This window comes from Delphinapterus leucas, chromosome 3, assembly GCF_059928025.1.
Source record: "Delphinapterus leucas isolate spDelLeu-1000000601 "Yukka" chromosome 3, BTC_Dleu_Yukka2, whole genome shotgun sequence".
Classification (NCBI taxonomy): Eukaryota; Metazoa; Chordata; class Mammalia; order Artiodactyla; family Monodontidae; genus Delphinapterus; species Delphinapterus leucas.
Genome location: NC_143131.1, coordinates 161422498 through 161447357, shown reverse-complemented (window position 1 = coordinate 161447357; position 24860 = coordinate 161422498). Strand labels below are relative to the sequence as shown.

Here is a 24860-nt window from a genome sequence, read left to right as displayed (position 1 = left end):
CTGGGGCAGTGGGTACTGGAGGGGGCGGAATTCCCGGCAGGTGTGGGGCAGCAGGTACTCCGCGGGCAGGGGCTCCGGAAAGAGGTAGGGTTCGCAGGAGGCAGGGGCTCCAGAAGGTGAGGGCTGGAGGAGGCAGGTACTCGGTGGAGGCGGGGTTCCGGGGGGGGGTGTGGGCTTCTGCTAGTGCTGAACTGGGGATTGTAGGGGTGCAGTGGGGGGAAGGCTGGGAGCTCCTGGATGGAAACTCTGGGGTAGGAACTCCGGGAGGCTGAGGATGAGGGTCTTAGGGGGTGGGGGTCCAGCGGGTGAGGCTCCTGGGGCTGGGATGGGGGGCGGGCAATACCTTCCAATTTCCTCCTTGACCTCGTAGAAGGAGTGCAGTTTCCTCCTAGAGCTTTGCTCACTGTCGCCTGTAGCCAGGGAGGGGGAAGCTGTAGGTGCGAGCAAAGATGACCACCCCGTCTCTCTGTCCCCCAACTTTATAGTGCCCGAGGCTGTGGGAGCTCACAGGACCCCCATACCCACAGCCCCACACGCCTGCATGGAGCCAAGACAGGCCTGGGAAGGGGTCCCCCACTCACCCCCATGGACCAGCAGCTCTGCCTTGCATAGCACCTGGCCGCCAGCGTTGTGGGCCAGGCATGTGTAGACACCAGCGTCATGCTGGGCCACATCCCTTAGTACCAGGGAGTATGTGGTCCCTTCCTGCTGCTGGCTGAGCTGGGGGCCATCCACCAGCTGGGCACCGTCCTGGAGACACAGGAGGGCAGGGAGGCCATCAGCCCACCATGGGTGACCCCAGCACCACGGCCCAGCATGACCTTCAGCAAGTGCTGTGTCCAGTCCAGTGGGGTTTCGCACACTCCCCCTCCCACCCGCAGGCCCCCAACCCTGGCCTGTCCCTACCTTATACCAGGTCACCGTGGGCTGCGGGTTGCCCTCAATGACAGCCTGGAATTGCGCCACGCTGCCCCTCTGGGCATGCACATCCTCAATGGTGACCTGCATGGATGGGGGCCCTGGGGGTAGGGGAGGGAGCCGTTGGGAAGGAGCCTGGCTCTGTCCCACCACAGCCTGTCCTGTGTTGAAATCTTTGATCCCCGGCCTACTTTCACAGAGACCCAGGTGGGCTGGCAGTAACCCCAGGTGTGTCCTGGTACCCTAGGTGGGCAGAGAGGCCCCGAGATATACCCCAGGGTGAAAGAGCCCACCTGCCTCCCAAGTGAAGGTGACCCCATCCTGACTCCCCCCAGGCCCCTGATGGTCTGGAAGTGCTTCCTTCAGTCTAACCCCTGTCTCTCCTGCTTCAACCTCGGCTCTCTGAGGGCAGGCTGCACAGAATATGCTAACTCTGAGTGGGGAAAAGGTCACTGCTGCCTGCATCTCCCCTCCCAGTGATGCCATCTGAGGGGACACAGGGAGAGGGGGAGCAGGGGCCCTGGCCACAGTAAGGCTGGGACATGCCAGGTGGCTTTGCAGGCCCGTCCATGCAAATGTCCCCCCTTGCCCAGGGCATGGTGGGCACACGTGTAAAGTGCCGGGCCCCCACCTACTTGTGGCATACATGTCGCTGGCCTGGTACACATATGTCCTGTGCTTGGTCTCTGTGAACACGTGGCTGTGGATGTCCCAGAGCTCCGTTGCACCTGCCCTGGGGCAGGCAGCGTCCTCCATCCTGGGGCCATGGAGTGGAGTTAGCTGTCTGCCCCACCCTTCCACTTTTGGGGTATGGGAGGCAGAGCTTCAAGATAAGATGGGGGCTGCAGCAGAATCTTTGGGAGGGGATGTACAGAAAGGGGCCCCAGCCCTGGGTGAGAAGGGAGCTCCCCCAACTTCCCTTGCTCCAGGGGTGGCCTCTCCTCCCTGCCCTACCCTTGGGCTTAGGGTGGGGCTGGTATGGAGAGTGCAGGGGTGCTGTGATTCCACCCCTTACTCTCCTGTCCCCGTGCCCGACCCTGCCCCCAGGATGTCCCCTCATCCCCCAGCCAGCTGGGGAAGTTACCGGATGGGCACCATGCGTTCCTGGACCTCAGCGTGTGCCCGGGAGTTCTGCTCCAGGCCCTCGTGGGAGAGACGTTGCGGCACCTTCTGGGGCTCGCCTGGTGGGAGGCAAGGGGCCCAGTGAGACGGAGCCTGGGATAGGGCTGGAGACAATCCCTCATGACTTGCCTCTGCATCGACCTCCAGGGCCCAGAGGAGGGGAGGACAGCCAGAGTAGGGGCTCCAAGAGCACAAGATCTGTGACCGCAAACCTAGAGCTCCAGCCATGCAAGTGCACTTCAGCCCCCTGGGCTGGGGGGAGGGGCCCCATAGCACATTCCCAGGGGTCTGGTCTGCCTGGGGCACTGCTCACTTACTGTTCCTTCCTATTCCCCTCCTCCTCCTGGTCTCCCTCCTTCTCCTCTCCCCCCTCCCCTCCCCTCCCCCCTCCCCTCCTCTCCCCCCTCCCCTCCTCTCCCCCTCCTCCCCTTCTCTCCCCCCTCCCCTCCTCTCCCCCCTCCCCTTCTCTCCCCCTTTCCCTCCTCTCCCCCTCCTCCCCTTCTCTCCCCCCTCCCCTCCTCTCCCCCTCCCCTTCTCTCCCCCTTTCCCTCCTCTCCCCCCTCCCCTCCTCTCCCCCTTTCCCTCCTCTCCCCCCTCCCCTCCTCTCCCCCTCCTCCCCTTCTCTCCCCCTCCCCTCCTCTCCCCCTCCCCTTCTCTCCCCCTTTCCCTCCTCTCCCCCCTCCCCTCCTCTCCCCCTTTCCCTCCTCTCCCCCCTTTCCCTCCTCTCCCCCCTCCCCTCCTCTCCCCCCTCCCCTCCTCTCCCCCTCCTCCCCTTCTCTCCCCCCTCCCCTCCTCTCCCCCTCCCCTTCTCTCCCCATTTCCCTCCTCTCCCCCCTCCACTCCTCTCCCCCTTCCTCTCCTCTCCCCCATCCCCTTCTCTACCTCTTTCCCTAATCTCTCCCCTCCTCCTCCTCTCACTCTCTGTTCCCTCTTCCTCCTCACCTTCCCAGGAGCACAGGGTACCCAAGCTGTCCCCTGAGGGCTGACCACAGGAGGCCTTTGGCTCCTGGGACAGACATGCTCAGGGTGGGAAGGACCTCCCAGAACCCATCCACCCCTCTAGTTTCACAGGCTGAGTGAGGGGTGGGCCTTGTCCAGGGTCCCCAACATGTGGAACCATCAGAATGTCGGAGGTCCCCAGGCTCTGCTAGTTCACCCCCATGGGATGGGCACCCAAATTAACCAAGGTTGGTGTCAGAACGGAGGGGAGGTTAGGGGTGGGGGGGGTGGTCCTGGAAGCAGGTGGTACTTTGCCTTCAGCCTGCTGCCAGGCCTCACCGGATGCATCCCCAGCCTCCACTCCTAGGGGATTCTGGCCGGCCTCCTGGAGTTCAGGTGGCCCCCCAGGTCTGGGGCCGGGGCTGGTATGTTCCCCTGTGGTGGGTCCCGGAGCCTCAGGGCACATCAGTGTCCTCTGGATGGATGTGCTCTCCTGGTCCACTTGCCCCAGAGCACCTGGGGGTGCGATGGCAGCATCTGTAGGAGAGGCAGGTCCATGCATAGGAGTAAGGGTTGGCCTGAGCCCAGGGAGTGGGATACTGCCCAGATGAGCCAACCCCAGCCAACCCTTCCCACCTTTCTGCTCCAGCCACACATTGGGTGCAGGAAGGGCCAAAGGTGGAGGCCCCTGAGAGAAGAAGGGATCCAGAGACTGTGACGGGGAGATGGTACTCCAGGCAGCAAGCTCAGGACTGGTCCACCCACAGGGTGTTACACACATGCCCTCACAAGAATGTCAGTTCCTATAGGGACAGCTGGGCCTGGACTCCCACCCATCACTCTGGGTGGCCCCTCAGTCTCAGCTAGTCTCATCCCTTCATCCTGGGGCTGGCCTTGCTCTGTAGCCCACTCTGGATCCTAGGGTACTGGGCCACCCAGGCTCAAGTGGACCCAGCCCCACAGTCTAGGGAAGCTAGGGACAGCCAGATGTCAGATTAGGAGCCATGAACTCCTCCTCAGAGGGTAGCCTGCATTCCTGCCCTCCCAGAGCAGCCCCTGTCCTCCACCCAGCAGCTTTCTCCCTTCCACCTGCAGCCTGGCCTGACCCAGACCATTACACTCTCACCTGGTGCCAGCCCCGGGAACCTTCAGACCCTCCTGTGTCTCAGCTTCCTGCCCTCAGCCTTCAGTGCAGCTCCCTCCTCCACCTGGCTGCCGTCCCCGTGTGGCCATTCAGAAATGCCCACCACCCCATTTCTAGAAGGTCCCCCTTTATGGAGCTCTTCCCTGCCCCAGAGCCTCTCTCCTGTTGATCTTCTGTATCCTAGGGCCCACCAGGCTGAAGAGGCAACTGGGCAGGCTGCCATCTGTTTGCCCTCTATGGCGTTGGGGCAACCATCCTGTCTTTCCCCATTCCAAGGAGGTCATCAGGACCCCTGACACATCACACCCCCATGTCTGTCCTGACAAAGGACCCAGCTGCACAGGAGGCCCCCAGTAGGAGCAACCGCTATGCGCTGCCCCAGCCACACTGTGTGCACCTGTCACCAGCCCCTTAGCCCACATGTGAGCAAGCTGGCCAGGCGAACTATCACGTCTCCACGCAGGATCCCCAGGACTAGCCAGGACCCACAGGTCGATGCTGAGGGTCCACCCAGGGCTGTCAATGGAAAGGGCCTGGGCTGTCCACTGGTTGGTCTCCAGGGCCAGGCCAGGAGGGCCCCTCCCTCCCGAGTCATCGGAGTCACCAGGTGGAGAAGCAAAAAAGAGCAGAGCAAAGACAGTGCAAGGAACCAGTTTATTAGCATCATCAGGGCCGACTGACGGGGGCTGCCTCCCACACAGAGACCCTGGTCCACCCTGTAGAAAAGGCCTAGGAGGGTCTGTAGAGCTGGGCCCCACACAGGCCTCCTGGAGACCAAGAAAAAACGTTCACGGGTAAGATGTGGCTTGGGGGAAGCCCCCTATCGAGAGGGAGGCTGGAACCCCCAGCCTGGGTGAGAGGCAGGGCTGTGCCAGGCCTGGCCACTGGGACGGGGGCCTAAGCCGGGGCAGACAGGGCCCATGTGGCAGCCACTGCCTCATGAACGGAGCAGGAAAGATGCCCAAGTGCCTTCCCTGTGTCTGGAGCCCCCGAACCCAGAGCTGCAGTCTGCGAGTCACTCCGGCCAGTGCTCTCAGAGCAGCTTCGGTACACTCTGAGATCACAGATGTGTGCAATGTCCTCAGCTGAAGACCGAGTCCTGTGAGGTAGGAAGCACCCAGGGAGGAAGGGGAGGGAGGTGTCCTGAGTTGTTGGAGAGCCAGGGCAGGGTCAGAGCACACGTGTCCGAGGGGTGCCAGCTCTGGGACTCTCCCCTGAGTTGAAAACCCAGGGCAGCTGTGAGGTGAGTTGATGCTGGTGCCAGGCAGGGTCCTCGGCCCCAAAGCCATTTGCCTCTTTCTGCTGCCCCATGCAACCACGGCAGCTTAGTCAGGGGTGTCCCAGCCCCAAGAGTCTCTCATCTCAATCCTAGCCACCCAGCTCCTGATGGTCCTGGCCTCAGCCCTGGGAGGGGCTGGGGTCCACGTCCCCATCCGGGCAAATGTGCAGGGTGACAGTCTCCCCCACTGTCCCAAAGCTGACCGTCTGGGTGGAAACCTCCGTTTTGAAGCTGCTCTGGCCACTGTCCACAGAGCGCTGAACCTGAGTGCAGAAGGACGGCTTCCGGGACATGGTACCTCCAGCCCGGGCCTCCTGAAAGCAGAAGGAGATGCCCCTGGGGCCAAGGTCCTGTGGCCGTGATGGAAACACCTCCCGGGAGCTGGGCATGCGTGTGAAGAAGCCAGGGGAGGTTTGGGAACCTGGCGGGAGCCCCACGTTGAGCAGGACGGGCTGCCCCACGGTGGGCTCGCTGATCTCTCTCTGAAGCACTGAGATTTCGCAGGGCGGGTCATCGGAAGCACTGGGCATGGGGCCGCTGCAGCCAAAGGTCTCCCCTTCCTGGGGCACGTAATCCTCCAGGTCAGCCAGTGTGAGTGCACGGCCGTTGTGTGTGAGGATCTTGGGGTCCCGGCCCTGAAGACCATCGGCACTCAGGGGCTCTTCTATCTGGTAGGTACCTCTTTCCTCCGTCTCCTCCAGGGGTGCCTCCTCTTCAGCAGCCCAGGGAGGGGAAAGCTCAGGGGTCCCTGGCCCCGTTTCCACATGGAAGACTAGGGGCTCGCCAACACTGGCCATGGCTGGGGGCTCCTGGGTCAACAGCTTGTTGTTGGAGTTGTTTGTATTGGGGTCTCCTCCAGGCAATCTGCCAGGCAGTGTGGAGAGAAGCCCCTCCGAGCTGCCAGGTGTCTCTCTGGCCAGAGACGCACCCGTCGAGCCAGTCTTCTTCACCCGAACTTCAATGGTCTCCTCGACCTCCACCCATTTGGGCTGGGGTCCAGCGTCCCCAGGCAGGGCTGATATGTGGGCCTCGGGCTCCGTCACGTACAGAGTGGGCACAGTGGGCCTCCAGCCTGGCTCTGCCTCGGGCCTGCAGGATTGGCTGGCTCCTGGCGAGGGCAGCAGCTCAGGGGCCAACAGGCCTGGCTTGGGCAGGCTGGCAGGGTGATAGGAGTGGGAGGGAGACTTGCTGGGGGACTGGCGTCGGCCACGGGGGCTCTTCACCACAGTGGTAATCGTCTCCTCTCTGTGGGGAGAGGGCCGAGAGGAGATAGGCACAGAGACCCACAGCCTCACCCAGCGCCCTTGCCATCAGCACATTCGGGGGCCAGCGAGAGAGATCAGGTTAATGTACAAGCAAGCAAGCGGCGAAATTGCATAAACTAACTCCTACACATGGGCTTAAGCCGGATCTCCAGATCCCCATCCAGAGAACCAAAGAAACAAAGCACAGAGTCTCATCTGGCCAACCTCAGGCTCTAGTGTACAGGTCTCAAAATGAGGGTTGAGGCATCAGGAGGCCCATGCTATATCACGCAGGTACCTCCAAACCCCAGACTGGTTTGTAACGTCATGTGTCAATCTCCCCTCCTTGTTTATGGCTGTCTCATTTTGGAGACACCAGCCCTCCTTACAGAGCTAATGAAGGGGTGCAAGCCACACAGCCCTCCTTGTTGATCCCATTGCTTTGTAACATGGCAGGAGGGTGGTGGGGGTTAGAGGGGCTCTCAGACGGCAGGTGCCTCAGTGATCCTCGGTTAGGGACAGGCTGGGCAGCTGATGCCGCAGACGCAGGAGGAATGTCAGAGTCTTGACCTGTGGCCTGTGCTCATGGCCTGCAGGTCTGGGGATGTGAGGCCCTGCAAGGACACCTGGCTCTAGGCATGGCTTGGCCAGTCATGGGCTGTGTGACCTCAGACAAGTCCGCCTCCCTCCTGGGCTCCATTTCCCAAAACAGGACGGGGATGGAAGGGGAAGAGGAGATAGAACTCAAGTCCATTTGCTCGTGAGTGTGCATGGGGCGCTGGCCAGGGACCTTGCAGCAATTCTGGGGGATGGGTCTGACCCCCTTTTACAGGTGCAGACAAGGATGAAAAGGGCTTGAAACTTGCCCAGGGCCAAGAGTCAGAAGCCCACCAGTCAGCCCAGGCCTTCCTATGCCAACCAGTACACCTGACCTTGCCAGGTGCTGAGGGTGCAATGAGTAATAGGCAGGGAGCAGGAACACATTTAGTAACACACAGCTCTCCTGGGCCCCAGGACCTGCATTTCCTCTCGGGCTCCGGCATGCATATGGTGACAACTCAGTGCTGTCACCAGCTGCCTGCAATGACTAGGACTTTGTCTGTCTCTTGTTCAGCTTTGCTTTTGCCTAACTCACAGCTCCATACAGGAGGAGTTACTCCCAGGCATGGGCCCAGAGATGTGTGGCCACACCTTGGGGTACATAGCAAGCACAGATCCTGCCTTCTCCAACCCTCACCCGGTAAAGGGGAAATACCATGCCTCCTTAACTCATGGGGAAGCTGAGGCACGGAGACGTGGCCTACTCAGGGCCACAGGCCTGCCTTCCTGCTTCACGCAAGACTCAGTGGCACTAGGCTTGTCCCTGGGTCAGAGACTGCCCAAACCTGGGCAAGGCCCCATCTGCTGGCCTCACACTGCCTGATTTGCTGAGCCAAGACAGTGAGTCCAGTGGAACTGGACAGCTGGATCACTCCTCCTAAATGCACCCCCATGCTCCGCTCACTGCTGCCCCCACGAGGGCATGTAGGCACCCTGCTCTGAGGCCACTGGCACGGCACTTGAGGCTGCCAGGTGGCAGGGGTCTCTCTGGTACCCCTTGGCTCCCTAGAGCCCCTCACCGTGCCGCAGGCGCAATGTGTGGAGTGCCCTTGCTGGGATGCTGCGCCAGGCAGTTGCCTCTCTCCATTCCTCAAGATGAAGGGGTACACGCTTCCTTGCAGGGTGAGGGTTGCTACCTCCCTAAGCCTGGAATAGACTGGACTTCAGGATGCCTCGGGAGTTACCTAGTCCAGCCTCCCATAAGCACGAGGACACCCTAATGCCTCCTCAGCGGGGCTGCCCGGCCCCATCTCTGCTCCTTCATTTAGTCTTCCGTAAAATGTAAATAACAAGGCTCCCCTCATAGATGAAATGTAGAGGTGATCTGTGTAAAGCTCTGGCATGGTTGCATACCTCCAGGGATGGGACTTACTTCTGCCCCAGGCAGACCCATCTATTGTGAGGTGGCAATCTGCTTTGGGGGAGAAGGGAGAAAGTCACGGAAGGGTTAACCTAGGAGCTTATCAAGACGGGATTCTCCAGCAATATCACCACCTGCAGGCACCTATAGGAGGTCTCATGCCTATGGGGAATTAAGAGGTTCCCCATCCTGGAGCCTCCCAGTCCCCTGGCTTTAGGAAATCATAGTCTTTCTTCCTCCTGGATTTTACAAGCTCTTCCACCCGTCTGCTTCACACATCTCCTACTGGAAGTCCTTCCAGATTATCCAGGTCAAAACCAATCCTGCCTTCTGTGGGTTCACCTAGCTCTGGACCTCTTGTATTATTTAATTATCAACAACATGTGTGGCTTTTCCTCAGCCTTGAAGGCACTGAAGGATGGAGAATGGGACAGTGGGTGTGGCACTGAGGAAATGAGTTCTCGGCTGGCTTCCAATTGTGAGCCACCCTCAGCAAGCCTCCTCTCTTCCCTGAACCTCAGTGTCCCCATCTTCCTAGTGTGAGGGCTGAGTTTGGAGACCTCTAAGGGCCCTAGAGCTGTGCTGTTCACTATGGTTATGCTATTTTAATTAAATTCAAAGTGTTGAAAATCGAATAAATTTAAAAATCTAGTTCTTCAGTCACACTAGACAAGTAGCCACATGCGGCTAGTAGCTGCTGTAGTGGGCTGTGTAAATATAGATTATTTCCATCATCACAGAAAGTTCCATTGGACAATGCCCTAGGGTATCCTAGGGTAGCATTCTGCCTCTAGTACACTGGGGGAAGCAGCTTTCAGTCCCTGCTCCCCCCTAACTGGCATGATTCTGGGTCCAAGCCCTGGGTGAGCCACTGTGACGTACACAGAGTAAGTCTACCCTGCTGAGGCAACGGGGCCATGAAAAGGGTACTTAGACCCTGGAAGAGACAGCTTTGAAGTGTGAAGGTAGCCAAGGGCCCAGGGGGAGGTGAATGCCCTGGGAGTATCTGCAAGGTGCTGGCAGTCTGCGTGGTGAACAAAGGCCATGTGGGCAAGCAGTCAGACAAGCAAGGGGCCAAGCTCCACAGGCAAGGTCCAGGGAGGTTAGTGGGCATGCAGGGAGCACTGCAGTCAGAAGGAAGGTTAGGAACACGCCTGCACTTACATGATGACGGTTTTCTTGGGGACTTTAGTCTCCTGCTCAGTGACTACAAAGAAAACAGTCGGAATAGCGAGGGTTACAGATCAGCCGGTGTTTGGGGGCTGAGCTATCTGAGCGGCATGGCAGTGTAGTAACCCGCTCAGCTTAGGAAACTGGATCCAAACCCTGCCTGGCTGTGTGGCCCTGGTAGGAATGTCTGAGCTTAGAGTCCCAGGTCCCTCATCTTTGAAATGGAGGTGATAATGCCTGCCTTGAGCGGCTGGGGGGTGAGGAGTTGTGATAACAGTGTGTCCCACGTGAGGGAAGAATTCCTCTTGAGGGCTTCCTGCAGGACCTTCAAGGAGACTAAGGGCTCTGTCTAGGCTGCCCACACAGAAATCCAAGCTTTTCCTTCAGCCCATGCGCCCAGGGAGCCCTGTGAACTTGTCAGGCCTGAAGTTCCACTTTTCATAGAAACCCAGGCCTAGAGAGGGAAAAGGAATGGCCTGTGGCTGATAGCCAAACTGGGACTGGGGTGGCTGGTGCCTATTTCACAAAAAAATCTAAAGACCAAAGGGCGTCTCTCCAGGGCAGAATGACTCCGGAGTCCTAGAGGTAGCACATCTGAGTCCTGTGGCATGAGACCACAGAAGTCCCTCTGGGAGGGACCTGAGGGTGCCTGAGCAGGGTCCTGAGCTCTGAGTGAGCAGGGAAACCTAGGTCTTCCCATAGGAGCACCCCACAAATTCAACTGTCTCTTGACTTTCCTAGCTTTCCTCCTCGCTGGAGCCAGCAGGATATGGCCTGTGGTTCCCATTTTGCTGATAGGGGACCCACGTCCCAGGGACAGGGCGGGACCCATTGGCGACCTGGCAGCAACTACTCCCCACCATCTCGAGGCCTCTTCCTCTGTAGCTTTTGGACAGGGTGAGGCTTGGCACAGAGATGCCTCTCCCAGCCTTGCCCAGCTGGATAGCAGGCAGCCCACCAGCTACCAGCACCCATACATCTCAACAGTCCCTCTCGCCATCCTGTGGGGAAAATTGAGGGGAAGGCTCAAAAAAGTCAAGTGGCATGGCCTAGGGCACACAGCTTCTTAGTCCCTGGTCGATGGGATTTTCTGCTCTGTTGCAGTGCCACGTAGAAAAAGAACTTCCCTTAGATGACTGTGGGTATCTTAACCTTGTCTCCAGTTAGATGAACGTGAAGTAAATGTACTAGCTGTGTCTGTATGGCACTTGGGAGCCACATTTACTGTGCGTGTTTGTGTGTGTCCATGCTAATATGTGTGTCTGCATGCACACGTGTGTGTGCCCATATGTGCTTGTGCAAGCTGCCTCCTGGAGAGAGGCGAGTCCACTGGAAGAGAGAATGGGATCCAGACAAAATATCCTGTGTGTTTAGACTTAGTCGGGCCCAGAGAGCACCAACTTGTTGTGGTCTGTAGGCCAAGCAGTGAGAGATCCAGGGCTCCTTGCCTCACCCTCCCTGACAGGGGCCTCATTCTGTTGCTTTTGGGGGTGGTGGCTAGGGCACCTGTGGGCTGCTACATTCCTGGCACCTTTGTTCCTGACCTAACCTGCCACCAGGTGGGCTCTGGGCTCCAGTGAGTACTGGCTGTGGAAGGGGTGCATCTGTGCAAAGTGCGGCTCCTGGCCCTGCGCAGTTTCACAAGCGAAAGGGCAGCGCCCCACCCCACAGGGCCAGCCAGGGCCCGTTCTGGCTGCAGAACCACTGGGTTAATGATGAAGCGGCAGGATAGGGTTAGGAAGCAGGAGGCAGCGGGCTCCAATTCCAGGGTCTGTGAAGACTGGCCTCTCCTCATGAGGCACGAAGGCCATTTCCGGCACAGGTGGGCCGCCCGTCCTCCACACCCTGTGTCCACGGGACCTTGACAGAGACCCATCATGACAATGAAGTAAATAGCTCTGTAGGACGTGCTTGTCACCAGTCGAGAGGGTGTGCTGAGGTGCATGCTGAGCCCTGCTCTGTCCGACGTAAGATGCCACAGGGCAGGATAGAGGTGCCGGCAGATGCCATGGGGCCCTCCGATGGGAACCGGCTTGACCAGTGCCCTTTGGGGCTTGAGGAACAGGATCCCTGCCCACGAGGGAAGGAAGAGTCCCTAGAGGGCGTCAAAGGCCCCAAGGCTGAGCTCCTGGGGCCAGGTGGCCGACTCTGTGAGGGTCCAGACAGACAGCAGCCCCTGCACATTGGGCCCTGGGAGGGATTGATCCAGTGGCTCAAGGCATCAGAGAAGCCAACTTTCAGGACTTGGGAGGACACATATCTCCCAGCCCATCCTACTGTGAGAGCTGCAGCTCCACCAGCTTTTTTGGTGCAGCTTCTGCTTGCATGCCGCCGAGGATGGGAGGCTCAACGTCGGTCCTGGCAGCCCCTTCCAGGTGAGGCAGTTCAGACTGGGAGAAACTCTCCCTGGGGCTGCTGCCTGCCCTGGGCCATCCCCGGGCTGGGCCCAGCTGGGACCCTGGAGCCAAGCGTGAGTGGAGGAGTGAGCCATCTTGCCACCCTTCACCTCCTGCCCGGGAGCACACGGCTCCCTAATGAGGCCCATTCTGCAGCCCAGACCCCTTGCAGCCTGGTCCAAGCCAGGCCAGGGAGGCCAAGCTACGGCATTCTCTCTTCTCCTCAGCCAGCCCCACCCAGTGTGGAAGGATCAGGCCCCTGACACCTGTTCCCTCTCCTAGGAGCCAAGTTGGGATCCAGTAGCCCGCTTCTGTGGAGCCGTCCCTCTTACCATCCCTGCCACCCATCCTATAATACCCCTCCGACCACTGCCTGGCAGGCTGCTCAGGACCCAGGTCTGGGCTTTGTATGCACTTGTTATTCCCCCAGGGAGGGTGAGCAGGGCTTAGGGCCCCACCCCAAGCCCCTCGGACTGCCCCTCCAGCCTTCCCCAGGCTCTGGGTTCACAGCCCACCCTCCTCCAGCCCACATACATGCTGCTCCAGTCAGGAACTGGCAACCAGTGCTTGCCCCTCAACCTCTGAATCCCCTCTTCCGTCCTTGCTTCCCCTCATCCAGGAAGTGTGCTCTGATTAGAGGCGTTGATGGTTTCACCCCACCTGGCGCTGCCCAGGCATATGGCGGGTCCAGCCCAGGCCGAGACTGGCAGAGGAAGCACTCACCTTCCACGGCAGCGAGCTGCTCCACGTGGTGCTGTTCTCGGGCCTGCAACGCCGGGCTCTGCATGAACAGCTCCGCTCCGCCCCGTTTGGAGCCCAGCTGGTTCACCAACTGCAGGGCAGACAGCAGAGGCTCACTTAGAGCCCGTGGCTCCCCAGGGGGGCTGGGCAGTCTCTTGGAGGCCGTACAGGCCAGCTGTAGCATGGGGGGCCCACCACGGCTGTTCCTAGAGCTGCAGAGCCTAACCACAGGGAAAAGGGTACTGGGCGAGCCACTGTGTCCCCAGCACTGACCAGGAGCTCCCTGTGATGGCGGGGACGCTATCTGCTCTGTCCAGTGTAGTGGCCACGTGGGCTCTGAGTACTTGAAATAGAAGTGAATCTTCACCTAGAGTTAACTTTAACTGATTTAAATTTAAATCACTGTGTGTGGACAACAGTGACCGAAATGGACAGCACAGGTCCAGAGCTGACATGGGTCCATTTTTTCCCTGAGAGTTGCCATGCGGAGCAGGCCCCACACCTCACCCATGAAGGCTGCCGGCAGCAACAGTAGCTAGCAGCCAGGAAGAACCACAGCCAGCACACACCTTCCCCAGACCATTGCCAGTTCCCCCCGGACCACGAGGACTGAGGGGGGTCCACCCAGGGCCCGCCTCCTCCGTCCCTGTCTTCTCAACATGGACAGTGGGTGACAGTGGCCTGCTGTCCCCTCATCATGGACAGTGGGTGACAGTAGCCTGCTGTCCCCTCATCATGGACAATGGGTGATAGTGGCCTGGTGTCCCCTCGTCATGGATGGTGGGTGACAGTGGTCTGCTGTCCCCTCTCTCATTGTGGTCAGGAATGGTGGTAACCAGGCAGGATCCCCAAGACAGGTCCCCTCAGCCCCCTCCCCCTGGGCCCACCCTCCTCACCTCACACTCATAGAGGCCCAGGTCCTCCTTGCCAGCTGCCCGGATCTCCAACACCCGCAGGCCGCTGCGGGGCTCACTCAGGGTCTGGTATTTGCCCCCAGGGGTCAGCAGGGCCCCGTCCTTGTACCACCTAAAGCCAACCCCGGGGGTGGTCAGGTGGGGTCTCCCCAGGTCCCCCGTGCTCAGGACCCTCCCCTCACCCACCCTGCAGATCCAGATGTCCTTACAGAGGACATCCCTTACATCCCTCTTGGATGCCACCCACCCAACATCCTCTGTCCTCCTCGCTGCAGCTAGAGCTGTGTTCGGAACGTGCTGCAGCCCCATCACGCCCACTTCTCATCGGAAAGGCTGAGGTTCTGTGTCCAGCCTACCCCAACCCAGCGAACGGGCTGCCCACCCTCATTTTTCAGGCAGGCAGGATGGCCCCAGGGCAGGCCCACCTGCCCACCTCCACCCTGGCCCCAAGCTGCCTGGCCCACCTGATCTGAGGGTGTGGGACACCTTCGATGGTGCAGGTGATCTGGGCATCTTCTCCTTCCACAAAGGGCACTGCCCGGACCTTGTTCACAAACCGAGGCGGGACTGCAGGGTCCAGGGAATGTGGGGAGAGGGGAGAGAGACAGAGATTGAGAGATGGAGAAAGAGACAGAGACACAGAGAGAAAGAGATAGACAGATAGAGAGAGACACAGAAACAGAGAGATGCAGACAGAGGAACAGAGATACAGGGAGACAAAAAGACAGAGAGAGACGGAGAGATAGAAGGAGAGAGACACAGAAATGGATACAGAAATACAGAGAAAAAAACAAAAAAGAGATGGAGGCAGAGAGATGGACAGATAGAGACAGAGAGATACAGAGAGAGACAGAGACAGAGAGAGACACCATGACGGAGCAGGACCCCACGCCCACCAGCGAGTCCCCCGACCTCAGTAAGATGTTCACACCCACCCCCTGCCAGCTCCATCCACGGGCCCGTGCCCCCCCCATGAGGGCTGATACCCTTCCAATGCCCAGAGGGTGGGGCCTGGGCACTCACACTCTGGCCTTCCCCCAAGGGCTCACCTTGCACCAAGATCTTGCCCAGGGTGCTGGCATTGCCAGCAGCACTGGCTGCAAAGCACATGTACTGGCCAGAGTCAACACCAGTCAGGTTGTCCAGGATGAGGGCACACGAGCCATCAGGGTCTTCAATGAGGATGTGATGAGGGTCCACGTCCACTGGCTTCCCATCTGGAAAGGAGAGGAGGGCCGTCACAGAGGGAACCCCATCAGGGACAAGAGACTGGGCCTGCTTGGAGGTCACAGTCGCAGGGTTTGATGGAGGGGGCTGCCCCTGCAACACAAGAGCCAGTGTGGGTTCCCTGCCAGGGGTCTAGCCAGCCAAGCTGACCTGGAGCCCTGGATGGAGACGTGGCACACCACTCCCCATCTACTTCCCCAGACCTCGTTGGGCACAGTGTAGCCTCTTAAAGGCAGGCTCTTAGCTGGAGGCAGGGGCCGGGCTGGAGGACCCAAACCCAAGGAGAGGACATCTCCTTCTGATAACCAGACCCTCAATCACCTCACCAACGGTTCTGCAACTATCCAGGGGCCTCCAAGGTACTGACCCCACCTAGTAGACATACTCGGACACTACCCATTTCTTTCTTTCTTTTTTTTTTTTGTGGTACGCGGGCCTCTCACTGTTGTGGCCTCTCCCGCTGCGGAGCACAGGCTCTGGACGCGCAGGCTCAGCGGCCATGGCTCACGGGCCCAGCCGCTCTGCGGCATGTGGGACCTTCCCGGACCAGGGCACGAACCCGTGTCCCCTGCATCGGCAGGCGGACTCTCAACCACTGCGCCACCAGGGAAGCCCCCATCCATTTCTTTAATCACCCTCATCCAAATGCCCATCTAACATGTCCAGCTGTAACACATTTCTTATCTGGGAGAGGGATGGTGAGATGTGCATCTTTCACTACAAAGAATTCTTTCCTCCATAAATATGTAAAATTTCATAGATGAACACTTTCCAATAACTCTGTACTTTCTGAACAAGGTTGTTTAAGTTATAACAGTTCATAAGCAGCACCTTGACTTCTGATTCACAGGGAACCTTAAGAAACAATTTAAAAATATATCCCCCCAAAAGCCTCCAGCTACCACCTCATTTCTCTGTGCCCCTGTATGATAATTCCAGGAAAGAGTGGTTCTCACTCTCTGTCTCCAGGTGCTTCCCTTTCCATCCTTTCCCAAACCCACACCTCTTGGCTTTCACCTCGCACACAAAACAGCCCTTGACAAGGCTACCGGTGACACTGTCAATCTGTGGTCAAATCTCAGTCTTCATCTTGCTGTCAGAAGACAATTCTCCATGGACTTCTGGGATTCCTGCACAGTCAGATCCTCTGGGCAAAGACACCTACCACCAGCACTGACACCCCAGGAGCCATCCAGGGCAGCAGGAACAAGCCCTCACCTTCCTTCCCTATGAGACATTTGCTTGTCTTCCAGGGCCATAAGTCACTTCTTGCTCTGGAGGGAAGGATGGGAAGATGTGCCAGTAGCCCCAGAAAAGCTCAGCATCTCCTAAAACTTGGGGGTTCTCTCTTGTGGTACAACCCACTGCATGAAGCTGACATCTGGTCCCTGGATGTGGAGATCAAGGCATGGGCAGCCCATGCTGCTTTTGCTGTGAGAAACAGCCTTTGTCTCTGACCTGGGGTCTTGTGTCTTTTGTTTGTATCTGGCTGGTAGGCTGGCTTGCTGGCTTGCAAGCCAAGAAACATCTCACCGTTTCTGATCTGCAATTTTGGCAGCGAGGAAGGGATACCTGTCAGAGACACAGCATCCCAAGAGAGAAAGAAAGTGGCCCGTGGGCCAGTTCACAGAACATGAGGGAGGTCCACAGGAATCAGTGGTGAACATACTGACCACACTTCACGGTCAGCTGGGCAGGAAACAGCTATTTGCTGTGAATGGAGAGAAACTGAGCAGGTGGCTGCAATCTGAGCACTGAGAAGTGGGCTCAGAGACAGACACTTGAATAGTGCCTTGGTTGATGTACTCTTTCCTTGCAGCGGGGACACTGTTGGTTCAGCCTCAGGTCAGCCCCACTTCCCAACAAATATTAGAACCCATGCTGAGTCCCAGGAAGGTTCCATTCCGTTCTTACCCCAGTCACAGAAACACACACCTACACTGGGTGCAAAGAGAGAGCCATCACCAATCCTGATGGGCAGAATGCAGGTAGGAGCAGGACTAGAACTCAGGGATGAGAGGCATGGGCACCAAACACGTGCAGCATTCTTTTAGAGTTAACAGTAAAGGATCTCAGTGTTTGCTGTGAACCCTGGCTCGGGACAACTCCCTGATATAGACAAACCTCTACGGGGAACCATCAATAGCTGGCACATGGGCTCGTGGCACCTGGATGGTGTCTAGAATGCTGGTGACACACTGGAGAAGGTGATCCAAGGAGATGTAAGTGCTTCCTGACAGGTGGCCCTGCCTCCTTGGAAAACTCACTCAGCCCTTATGGGAAGACCCAGAAAGAGGATGGGAGGTGTTACCATGGCTCTGGGCCAGTGGAAACCCCTGCTAAGTGGACCCCATCCAAAAGGTCACCACCATGCAAGTTAAACCCCAGCCAGGCAAGGGGCACAGAGCCCCTGAGAACAATGTGATGTGGTTTTTAAGTCAAGCTAAAACAGATGGGATCAGTAGTGACAATCTTGCTGCCCCATTTAGGGCTTTGAGTGAGCCCAAAACACTGGATATTACTGAGCTATGGAAGTGTGTCTTGTTCGATCCCTGGCCCCTTCCTCGTCCTCCACCTTCACCTCTGTTTAAGAGAAAAATAATCAGAAAATGGGGCTTCCCTGGTGGCGCAGCGGTTGAGAGTCCGCCTGCCGATGCAGGGGACACAGGTTCGTGCCCCAGTCCGGGAGGATCCCACATGCTGCTGAGTGGCTGGGCCCGTGAGCCATGGCCACTGAGCCTGCGCGTCCGGAGCCTGTGCTCCGCAACGGGAGAGGCCACAACAGTGAGAGGCCCGTGTACCGCAAAAAAAAAAAAAAAAAATCAGAAGTGGGCCTTCATCTCCCTGTGCCCAGAGGGACCAGAGGCCCTACATGCCCATCTGATATGCCAGGCACCTGAGGCAGGGGGAGAACTTAGATTTTGGTGGCTCTGCTGGACACAGGCATCTGATTCCACTGATGGGATGTGAGCAAGGTTCCCAGAGAGCAGGAAAAGTAATGTCACCTTGGGGTCAAGTCAGGGTGCTGTGACTGTGGCTTCTACCTCTGTTCGGAATTTCCTGCTCCACACAAGGGTGGGGACACCCTACACTTGGATAGGTGGCTATAGGTCCTATATAGGCTATAGGTCCAGCCCAGCAACGTGTCACGTCCCAAGATTGCCAACAGGACCCCAGGAGGAGAAAGGAAGTTCCAGGCCTCCTGGGTGATGTGAAAGGAGCCAAGCTAACGAGAGAGGCCGAGTCCAAAATCAACAGCCAGAGAGAGTGGTGGCTGGCAGGAGATTGTCACCAGCCCAATCCAGTCACTGGTCCTGTGGCTCCAGCTGGCTTGGACAGGGTGGCTGTAATAGGGTCTGCTGTGCAGGCTAACAGCTCCTGGTGGGAGTCCTGGGCATTGCAGCCACCCGCTTTTCCTTCCTGCTGGCATGCAAGGACCAAGACCACAGGTCCCTGCATTCGCATGGGCATGATCTCTAATACGCATCGCTGGTGCTCTCTGCTCCCTGCTGGCTGCCCCGGAGGGCGGGGGGCGTGGATCAGGACTTGGCCCTCTCCCCCGACACTCAAGCTTCCGCCAAATGAATGACATGTTTGCTGGCTGGTGAGTCTGATTTCTCCTGGCAGATGCTACTTTTCCTGGCAAAGGTTATGTGCTCACTGACCTTGAGATGTTGTGAACGCCCTGGCTATGTGGTTTGACACTTAACAGGCTATAGACAGGTGGGTTGAAGACACCCTTTCTTGGGTCCATGAACCATGGAGGCAAAGTGAGGCCACTGATAGGGCTCCCACCAGGGTTCCTGTGTGGAGCCGTTGCATTGCACGTGGCACTGAGTTGCAGTGCATGCCAGACAGGGGACTGCCGAGAGAGGCTCTGAGATGGGGGGGGGTGCACATCACTTGGGGTGGACCCCCCATCTGGCAGATGGGTGCCTCTCAGGGCCATCTGTGGTGTTTCCAACTGAGATGCTGCTTTAGGTCGGTGAACGGCCAGCTCTGGCCACACCACATGGCTGTGTACGCTGCCTGGACCACCTGCGGTTTGAGAACCTGTGTCGTCTCTCACAGAAGCTGCCCAGCATGAATTGACCGTCTGACTGTCCCTTGCTTCCTCTACTCACTGGACACAGCTGTCCTCAGAGGGGTCAAAGCCTGCAAGCTGCTCACAGGGTAATGGTCAAGATGAAAGGGACAGTGGATTGTCTGGATACAGCTGGGAACCTGGGATCCCACTCTAACTGTTCCTGGGCATGGTGCATCCCTCATTCCCCTCAGACGCAGCCCGGCGGGCACACTTTCCTGGGGGCAGCCCAGCTGAAAGGTGGTGGCTGAGAGGCTCATTCTTACTTCTAAATAACTTTTATGGAATGGCTTTGTCTCTCTGGACACATCGTCACAGGTGCAAGTTTGGGGTGTGAGAAGGGATGGCAGGGAAATGGAGCTGCACTACATATGGGCTCTGTGAGGCAGCTGGGAAGGGAGCTCCACAGACGCCAGGACCCCACAGACCCCAGAAGGATGATCCCCAGGCTGCTGCGGGGGACCAGCTGCCGCTCCACTGACTCTGGCCTGAAGCTCTGACAGTGGGACTGGGACGGCCCCTCTTTCATGTCCCAGCAAAGTGCCCCTGCATGTCTTCTCCAGCCCCATTCTTAGCCATTCGTGGGTGAACAAATGCCCCAGCTGGTTGTGAACAAGCAGGACAGGAGGACTGACTTCCCTGGGACAGCTCCTCCAAAACCAGGACTGGACTCGGCTACTGGGACTGAACTAAGGATTCAGGATTTACCTGCCAGCCCGGAGGAGACCTACCTGCCAGCCAGGTGAGGCCTAGTAAGAGTATCTTGGTTTACCTGGGAACCTGGACCACGCCAGATGGTCTATGCCACACTGTGATTTAGGGTGAGGGCTTTAGGCCATACTGCATCAGCTTGACCTCAGAGGGGCCAGAGATTGAGGTCAGCCATGCAGGTAGTCAGCCTACGTGAATGCCCCAACAGAAACCCTGGACAACAAGGCTCAACAAGTGAGCGTCCCTGGTTGGCCACACTCCATGTGATGGCACACATCTGTACTGACAGAAACAGGCATGTCCACACAACTCCACTGGGGGGACATCTGGACCATACCTGGATCCCCAACTGGACCCCACCCCATGTGCCTCTTCCCTTTTACTGCAGTAAACCAGAACCCTGAGTGGAATGGCTCTGCTGAGTTCTGTGAGTCCTAGTGAATCACTGAACCTGAAGGCGGTTATGGGACCCCCAACCTTGCAGTTCGTGTCCAGTGAGAATGGTCTTGGGCTCCTGACCTCGGTGTTCCTGGGGACCCCCAAAGTTTGCAGCTCCCATCACACACAGAGTCAAATCTGAGACCCACACGGCAGCCCTCAAGGCCCAGCATTCCCCAGCCTCATTCCCCACTGCACCTGCCTCAGCGCCTCCCCCTCCCCTGTCCTTCTGGAGCCTGACTGCCTATTTGGAGTTCCTCCAACATGTCTGCATGATGAATACTCTCTGCCCTTCACTCTGCCTTATTTCTCTGGCTGGTCACAAATATTACACATTTGTCTATGTGCTTGTCATCTGTCTCCTCCCCTAGAAGGTCAGCCTCCTTGGACAATGTTGATCTGCCTGTTCACTGCACCTTCCCTGCACCTGGAATGGTACCTGGGCACTCAGCACAAACATGTCAAATGAGAGAGCGCATGAGTGAGATTCGGTGGTGGGCAGAGTCACTGCGTCAGAAACACGATGCCTACCTAAGCAGCCTCCGCCTCTGTCCCACCTCATCCACCTGTGCACACTGGCCAGCCTGTCTTTGATTCAGGAACAGGAGACTGGAACAGGAGGCCTGTCTCTTGTGTCCAGCCCCTCAGCCAGACCCCACCCTGGATCCCTGGTCCCCTGCCCAGCCTGATTCCCTCTGGGCAGCTCTTGCTTGTTGCAAGATCAGTATCCACTGGTCCCCAAATGCCTACCTTTGTACCAGCTCACAATGGGCTTGGGTGTGCCCGTCACACGGCAGGCTAGCTTGACTGTCTCGCCCAGCTCAGCCGTGCAATCGGCCAGCTCCTCTTCAAATTCCGGGGGGCCTGGGGATACATACACAGGGCCTGGAGCACTCACCCGTCCCCTCAGGTGCACACCTGGCAGGGCCAGAGCCCCATGACCAAGGATGTGGTTGCAACAGATACCACCCCTTGTGAGCCTTTATCCATAGTACCACACTAGGGCCTGGATGGGCATTAGGGTGAGCGACACAGGTTGGCTGTATACTGGGGAGTGGTAGGGACTGTGGAAAAAGAGCGCATGTTGAAATGGGATCCTCTCTCCTGTTCTAAACGAGGAACTTCTGGGCCCTTCACATTCCTAACACTGTCTGGGCACCTGCCTTGTGCTGGAAAGCCCTGAGTGAACCTCGAGGCTCCCCTCAATTCTGGTCAGGGCCAGCCCTACACTCTGACTAAGGGCTCCCGAGAGGCTGGGCTAACCAAGGGTAGAGAGAGCCACTTGCCCCAGAATCGGGCCCCTTCCCTTGTGCCTGCCCAGGTAGGGGCAGGGCGCCAGGGCTCAGGACCTGCCAACCTGGGTGCCTGCAAGCCAGACAGCCAGGCTGAAAGGTTCAGCCTCCCATCCAGCCTCGCTTCATGAGCCCAGGCACTCACGCCACACGGGCAGGGCCAGGCGCTGCTGGATGCCACAGATCTCCTTCACCCAGGAGTTCTTGGTGATGACCGTCCGCGCCTGCAGCAGGTACTTGCGTACTGAGTCCTCCCGCTCGTGCCAAACCTCGAAGGCACGGTCATCGCCCTCCACCTTGTCGTTCAGGTCGATGCTGCTCAGCTGTGGGGGGAGGATGCAGGCTGAGCGCCTGGATGCAGGCTGAGCCATGGTCACCCAGGACAGGGCTGCAGGACCGGCCAGCAGCCTCCACCTGCCTGCACATCCTGCATGGCCTCCCTCTGCCCACCCAGGCTCCGCTGGCACCCTGCAAACCTTCATCATGTTCCGGAAGACGTAGCTGAAGGTGTCAGTGCGTGAGTCCCGCTTGGGCTTGCAGACCACCAGGTGGTGGCGGAACAGGAAGACATGCCGGTGGTGGCCCTTCCACGGCATCCGCGCACCCGGTGTCCCCTCCCACACAATGAAGTGGCCCTGGGAGAGTGGTGAGCCTGTGGTCAGCCAGGCCCAGCCTGGAGTCCAGCCCTCCACAAGCCCTGGCCACCTGCCCAGGCCCTCCACTGCACCCCCAGTCCCAGACCTGGCGGATGGGCTCGCCTAGAGCCTCCAGGGTGCCCGGGTAGTTCTCCATGAGCGACACGTGCAGCTGGTTCTCGGCACGCTGTGGCAGGGCCGACACCACTGCATAGGCCTGCTCCAGCAGTGCACAGTTCTGTCCATTCCGCGCCTTGTTGCGGATCAGCTCCTGGGGGAGACTGCGGGTCAGGGCGAGACCTGGGGTGGCTGGGCATGGGGGTGGCCCCGCAGCCCCTGGCCGGCCGTGCCTACCTTGAGGAGGGCCTGGTACTGCTGGACCCGTTCCACTGGCTGCTCCAGGAAGTGCTGCAGGGATGGTGGGGGTGGCTGCGAAGGATCTGCGGCTGACAGCACCTCCTCAGTGTATTTCTGTGGAAATCGCAGGGCTGGGGTTCAGGGCGGGGGGGCACAGCCTCCAGATGGCTTATGTCCCCAGAGCCCCAGAGCTGGTGGATCAGGGTCCCACACACAGACCCTCCTCCCCAGGTGGGCCCCACCAATGCCCCAGGTGATGGCGGGTGTCACTGTCTAACAGGTGAGCAGAGCTTGGGGTTGGGGGGGGCGGGACCCTGCCCGCTTTTCTAAGCTAGGGGCCAGGGGGCCTGGGCAGGCTGAAGTGGGGCCTGAGCAGGGTCAGGGAAGATGATCTAAGAGCTAGAAGCCAGCATCAAGCCTGGCGAGTGGAGGCAGGGCTGACGGGCAGAGGAGCACCTTGTAGAACTCCTGCACGGCCGTGCTGACCATCACCGACTCAGCCTGCACTCGGCCCACCAGGAACTCCAGATACTTCTCAAAGGCTGCCTGGTTCTTGATGAAGCACATGGCCACGTCATCATCCGTGTCACAGCTATGCAACTCCTGTGAGAAGCTGCCATGGAGGGGAACAGTGGTCAGGTGAGGGCTGACATCAGGACCCTCACCCACGACCCACAACCCAGCCCCAAACCCTCAGGTTTGGGAAGAAACAGGCTCCTTCCCAGGGCCGGGTTCCTGTGGAGGACAGTGAGTGTTCTGGGCTGTGAGGGCCACACATATGTGGTATTTCAGGGCGTGCACTTATGTGCAGGTGTGCAAGCACGTAAGGGAGTACGTGTCTGTGGGTGTACATGTATTCGTGTGTGTGCCATGTACATGTATGCCCACCTGTGAAAGGCTGTGTGTGAGTGTGCAGGTATGCACATGTACTTGTGTGTGCCCATGTACATGTGTGCGCACATTTCTGGGGTATGTCTGTGTACTTGGGTTGCAGTGGGTAGGTGTGTCACAGGCACTTCCGGGGATAAGCCAGGTGCACGTGCCTGTGTCCCTGGGGACATGTGTGTATAGGAGTGTGGTGCACCAGTGGGTGAATCGAGTCATCAAAGGTTCTGTCTCTTCTCGACTCCTGCCCACTCTCCTGAGGTACAGCCCTGTCGGTACACACATGTGCGAGTGTGAGCATCCACGTGTGTATGCACATGTGTGGTGTGTGTCCACGTGTGTAGGCATATGTCTTGTGCATGTATGACTTGTATGTGCACACGTGTGAACAGTGTGTGTCTAAGCATGTGTGTGTATACATGCATGTACACACAGACCGGGGAATAGCCTTGAGGCCCACCCTGCATGCCCACCTGCTATGGAAGTGACTGATGTCCTGCACATTTCGGAAGATGACTGCCTTCTGGCTGGCCACGGCCGTGGGCACGTGGGGGCAGTGGTCCAGGTACTGCATGTGGTGGTTCTGCAGGAACTGCAGCTTGCCCACAAAGGCCTGCTCCGAGCTCAGCAGCTCCTGGATGATGGAGCTGGGTGGGGAGACAGCCATGAGGGGAAGATCCAGGAGCTTAGCTGCTGAACCGGGCATTTCCAAGTCACGTGCATCCTGCTGCCCACTTTCAGAATGGGCCTGGCAAGCTGGTGGAGGGAGGGCACCCTCACACACCAGGCAGCCCCACCACACGAAGTTTCCAGGCAAGGTCCCGCCAGCTAGAGGCAAGCCCCAGGGGACTTGGGTGTAATTAGCATCTTGGAGGCTCCCCACAGGAACCCGGCTCCCCACAGTTCCTGCCCGGTGGCCCCTCACCTCAGCCTCGTCTTGTACTCATCCTCCGACACAGCCTCCCCGGGGAACTCAGGGGCCTCGGCTGGCCCCCACTCAGGTGACAGCTGGTGAGAGACAGGAGAGGGACATAGACAGCCTGAGCACTAGCCTGTCCTTCCAGGGCGAGGCTCCCACCTTCATGGGGAACGGGGGTACAACCCCAGGACCACCCTTCCAGCCATCCAGGTACCTTGAGCCGCTTGTCCAGGTAGGCAGGAGACACCCAGCCTTGCCGAGAGAGGCTGGACTTGGTGGGTTTGGTACGCACAAGCCAGCGCAGCGGGTGCGCCGAGTCCAGTACCTCCACATACTGGCCCTCCCGCAGCAAGATGGCATCCTGCTCAGCCCCCAGGGGCAGGTAGTCAGCCGTGACCACATAGATGTCAAAGATCTGGGGGGGAAGTCACTGAGTCAGACCTGGAGAGGGGCCAGTGGGCCTCCTAAGGCCCCAGGCTACAAGG

At 58.6% G+C, this 24860-nt stretch overlaps 1 protein-coding gene across 1 annotated transcript in view; it reads right to left on the bottom strand.

Moving 5' to 3' along the window:
• The window catches only part of LOC111169267 (obscurin), a 35496-nt gene extending 10706 nt beyond the window's left edge, over positions 1 to 24790 (bottom strand). The window contains exons 1-23 of the mRNA XM_089908614.1: positions 24590 to 24790; positions 24382 to 24464; positions 23930 to 24103; positions 23028 to 23184; positions 22569 to 22685; positions 22321 to 22485; positions 22056 to 22214; positions 21725 to 21902; positions 21038 to 21151; positions 14877 to 15044; positions 14292 to 14394; positions 13810 to 13939; positions 12752 to 13004; positions 11695 to 11846; positions 11326 to 11404; positions 9771 to 9813; positions 5606 to 6647; positions 3295 to 3763; positions 2003 to 2099; positions 1554 to 1741; positions 907 to 1019; positions 582 to 750; positions 344 to 410 (exon numbers count right to left, since the gene is read on the bottom strand). Of these exons, the coding sequence (XP_089764740.1) occupies positions 344 to 410; positions 582 to 750; positions 907 to 1019; positions 1554 to 1741; positions 2003 to 2099; positions 3295 to 3763; positions 5606 to 6647; positions 9771 to 9813; positions 11326 to 11404; positions 11695 to 11846; positions 12752 to 13004; positions 13810 to 13939; positions 14292 to 14394; positions 14877 to 15044; positions 21038 to 21151; positions 21725 to 21902; positions 22056 to 22214; positions 22321 to 22485; positions 22569 to 22685; positions 23028 to 23184; positions 23930 to 24030 (4064 nt within the window). The 5' untranslated portion in view covers positions 24031 to 24103; positions 24382 to 24464; positions 24590 to 24790. The remainder of the gene's footprint in view (positions 1 to 343; positions 411 to 581; positions 751 to 906; positions 1020 to 1553; positions 1742 to 2002; positions 2100 to 3294; positions 3764 to 5605; positions 6648 to 9770; positions 9814 to 11325; positions 11405 to 11694; positions 11847 to 12751; positions 13005 to 13809; positions 13940 to 14291; positions 14395 to 14876; positions 15045 to 21037; positions 21152 to 21724; positions 21903 to 22055; positions 22215 to 22320; positions 22486 to 22568; positions 22686 to 23027; positions 23185 to 23929; positions 24104 to 24381; positions 24465 to 24589) is intronic.
• Positions 24791 to 24860: the final 70 nt, after the last annotated feature.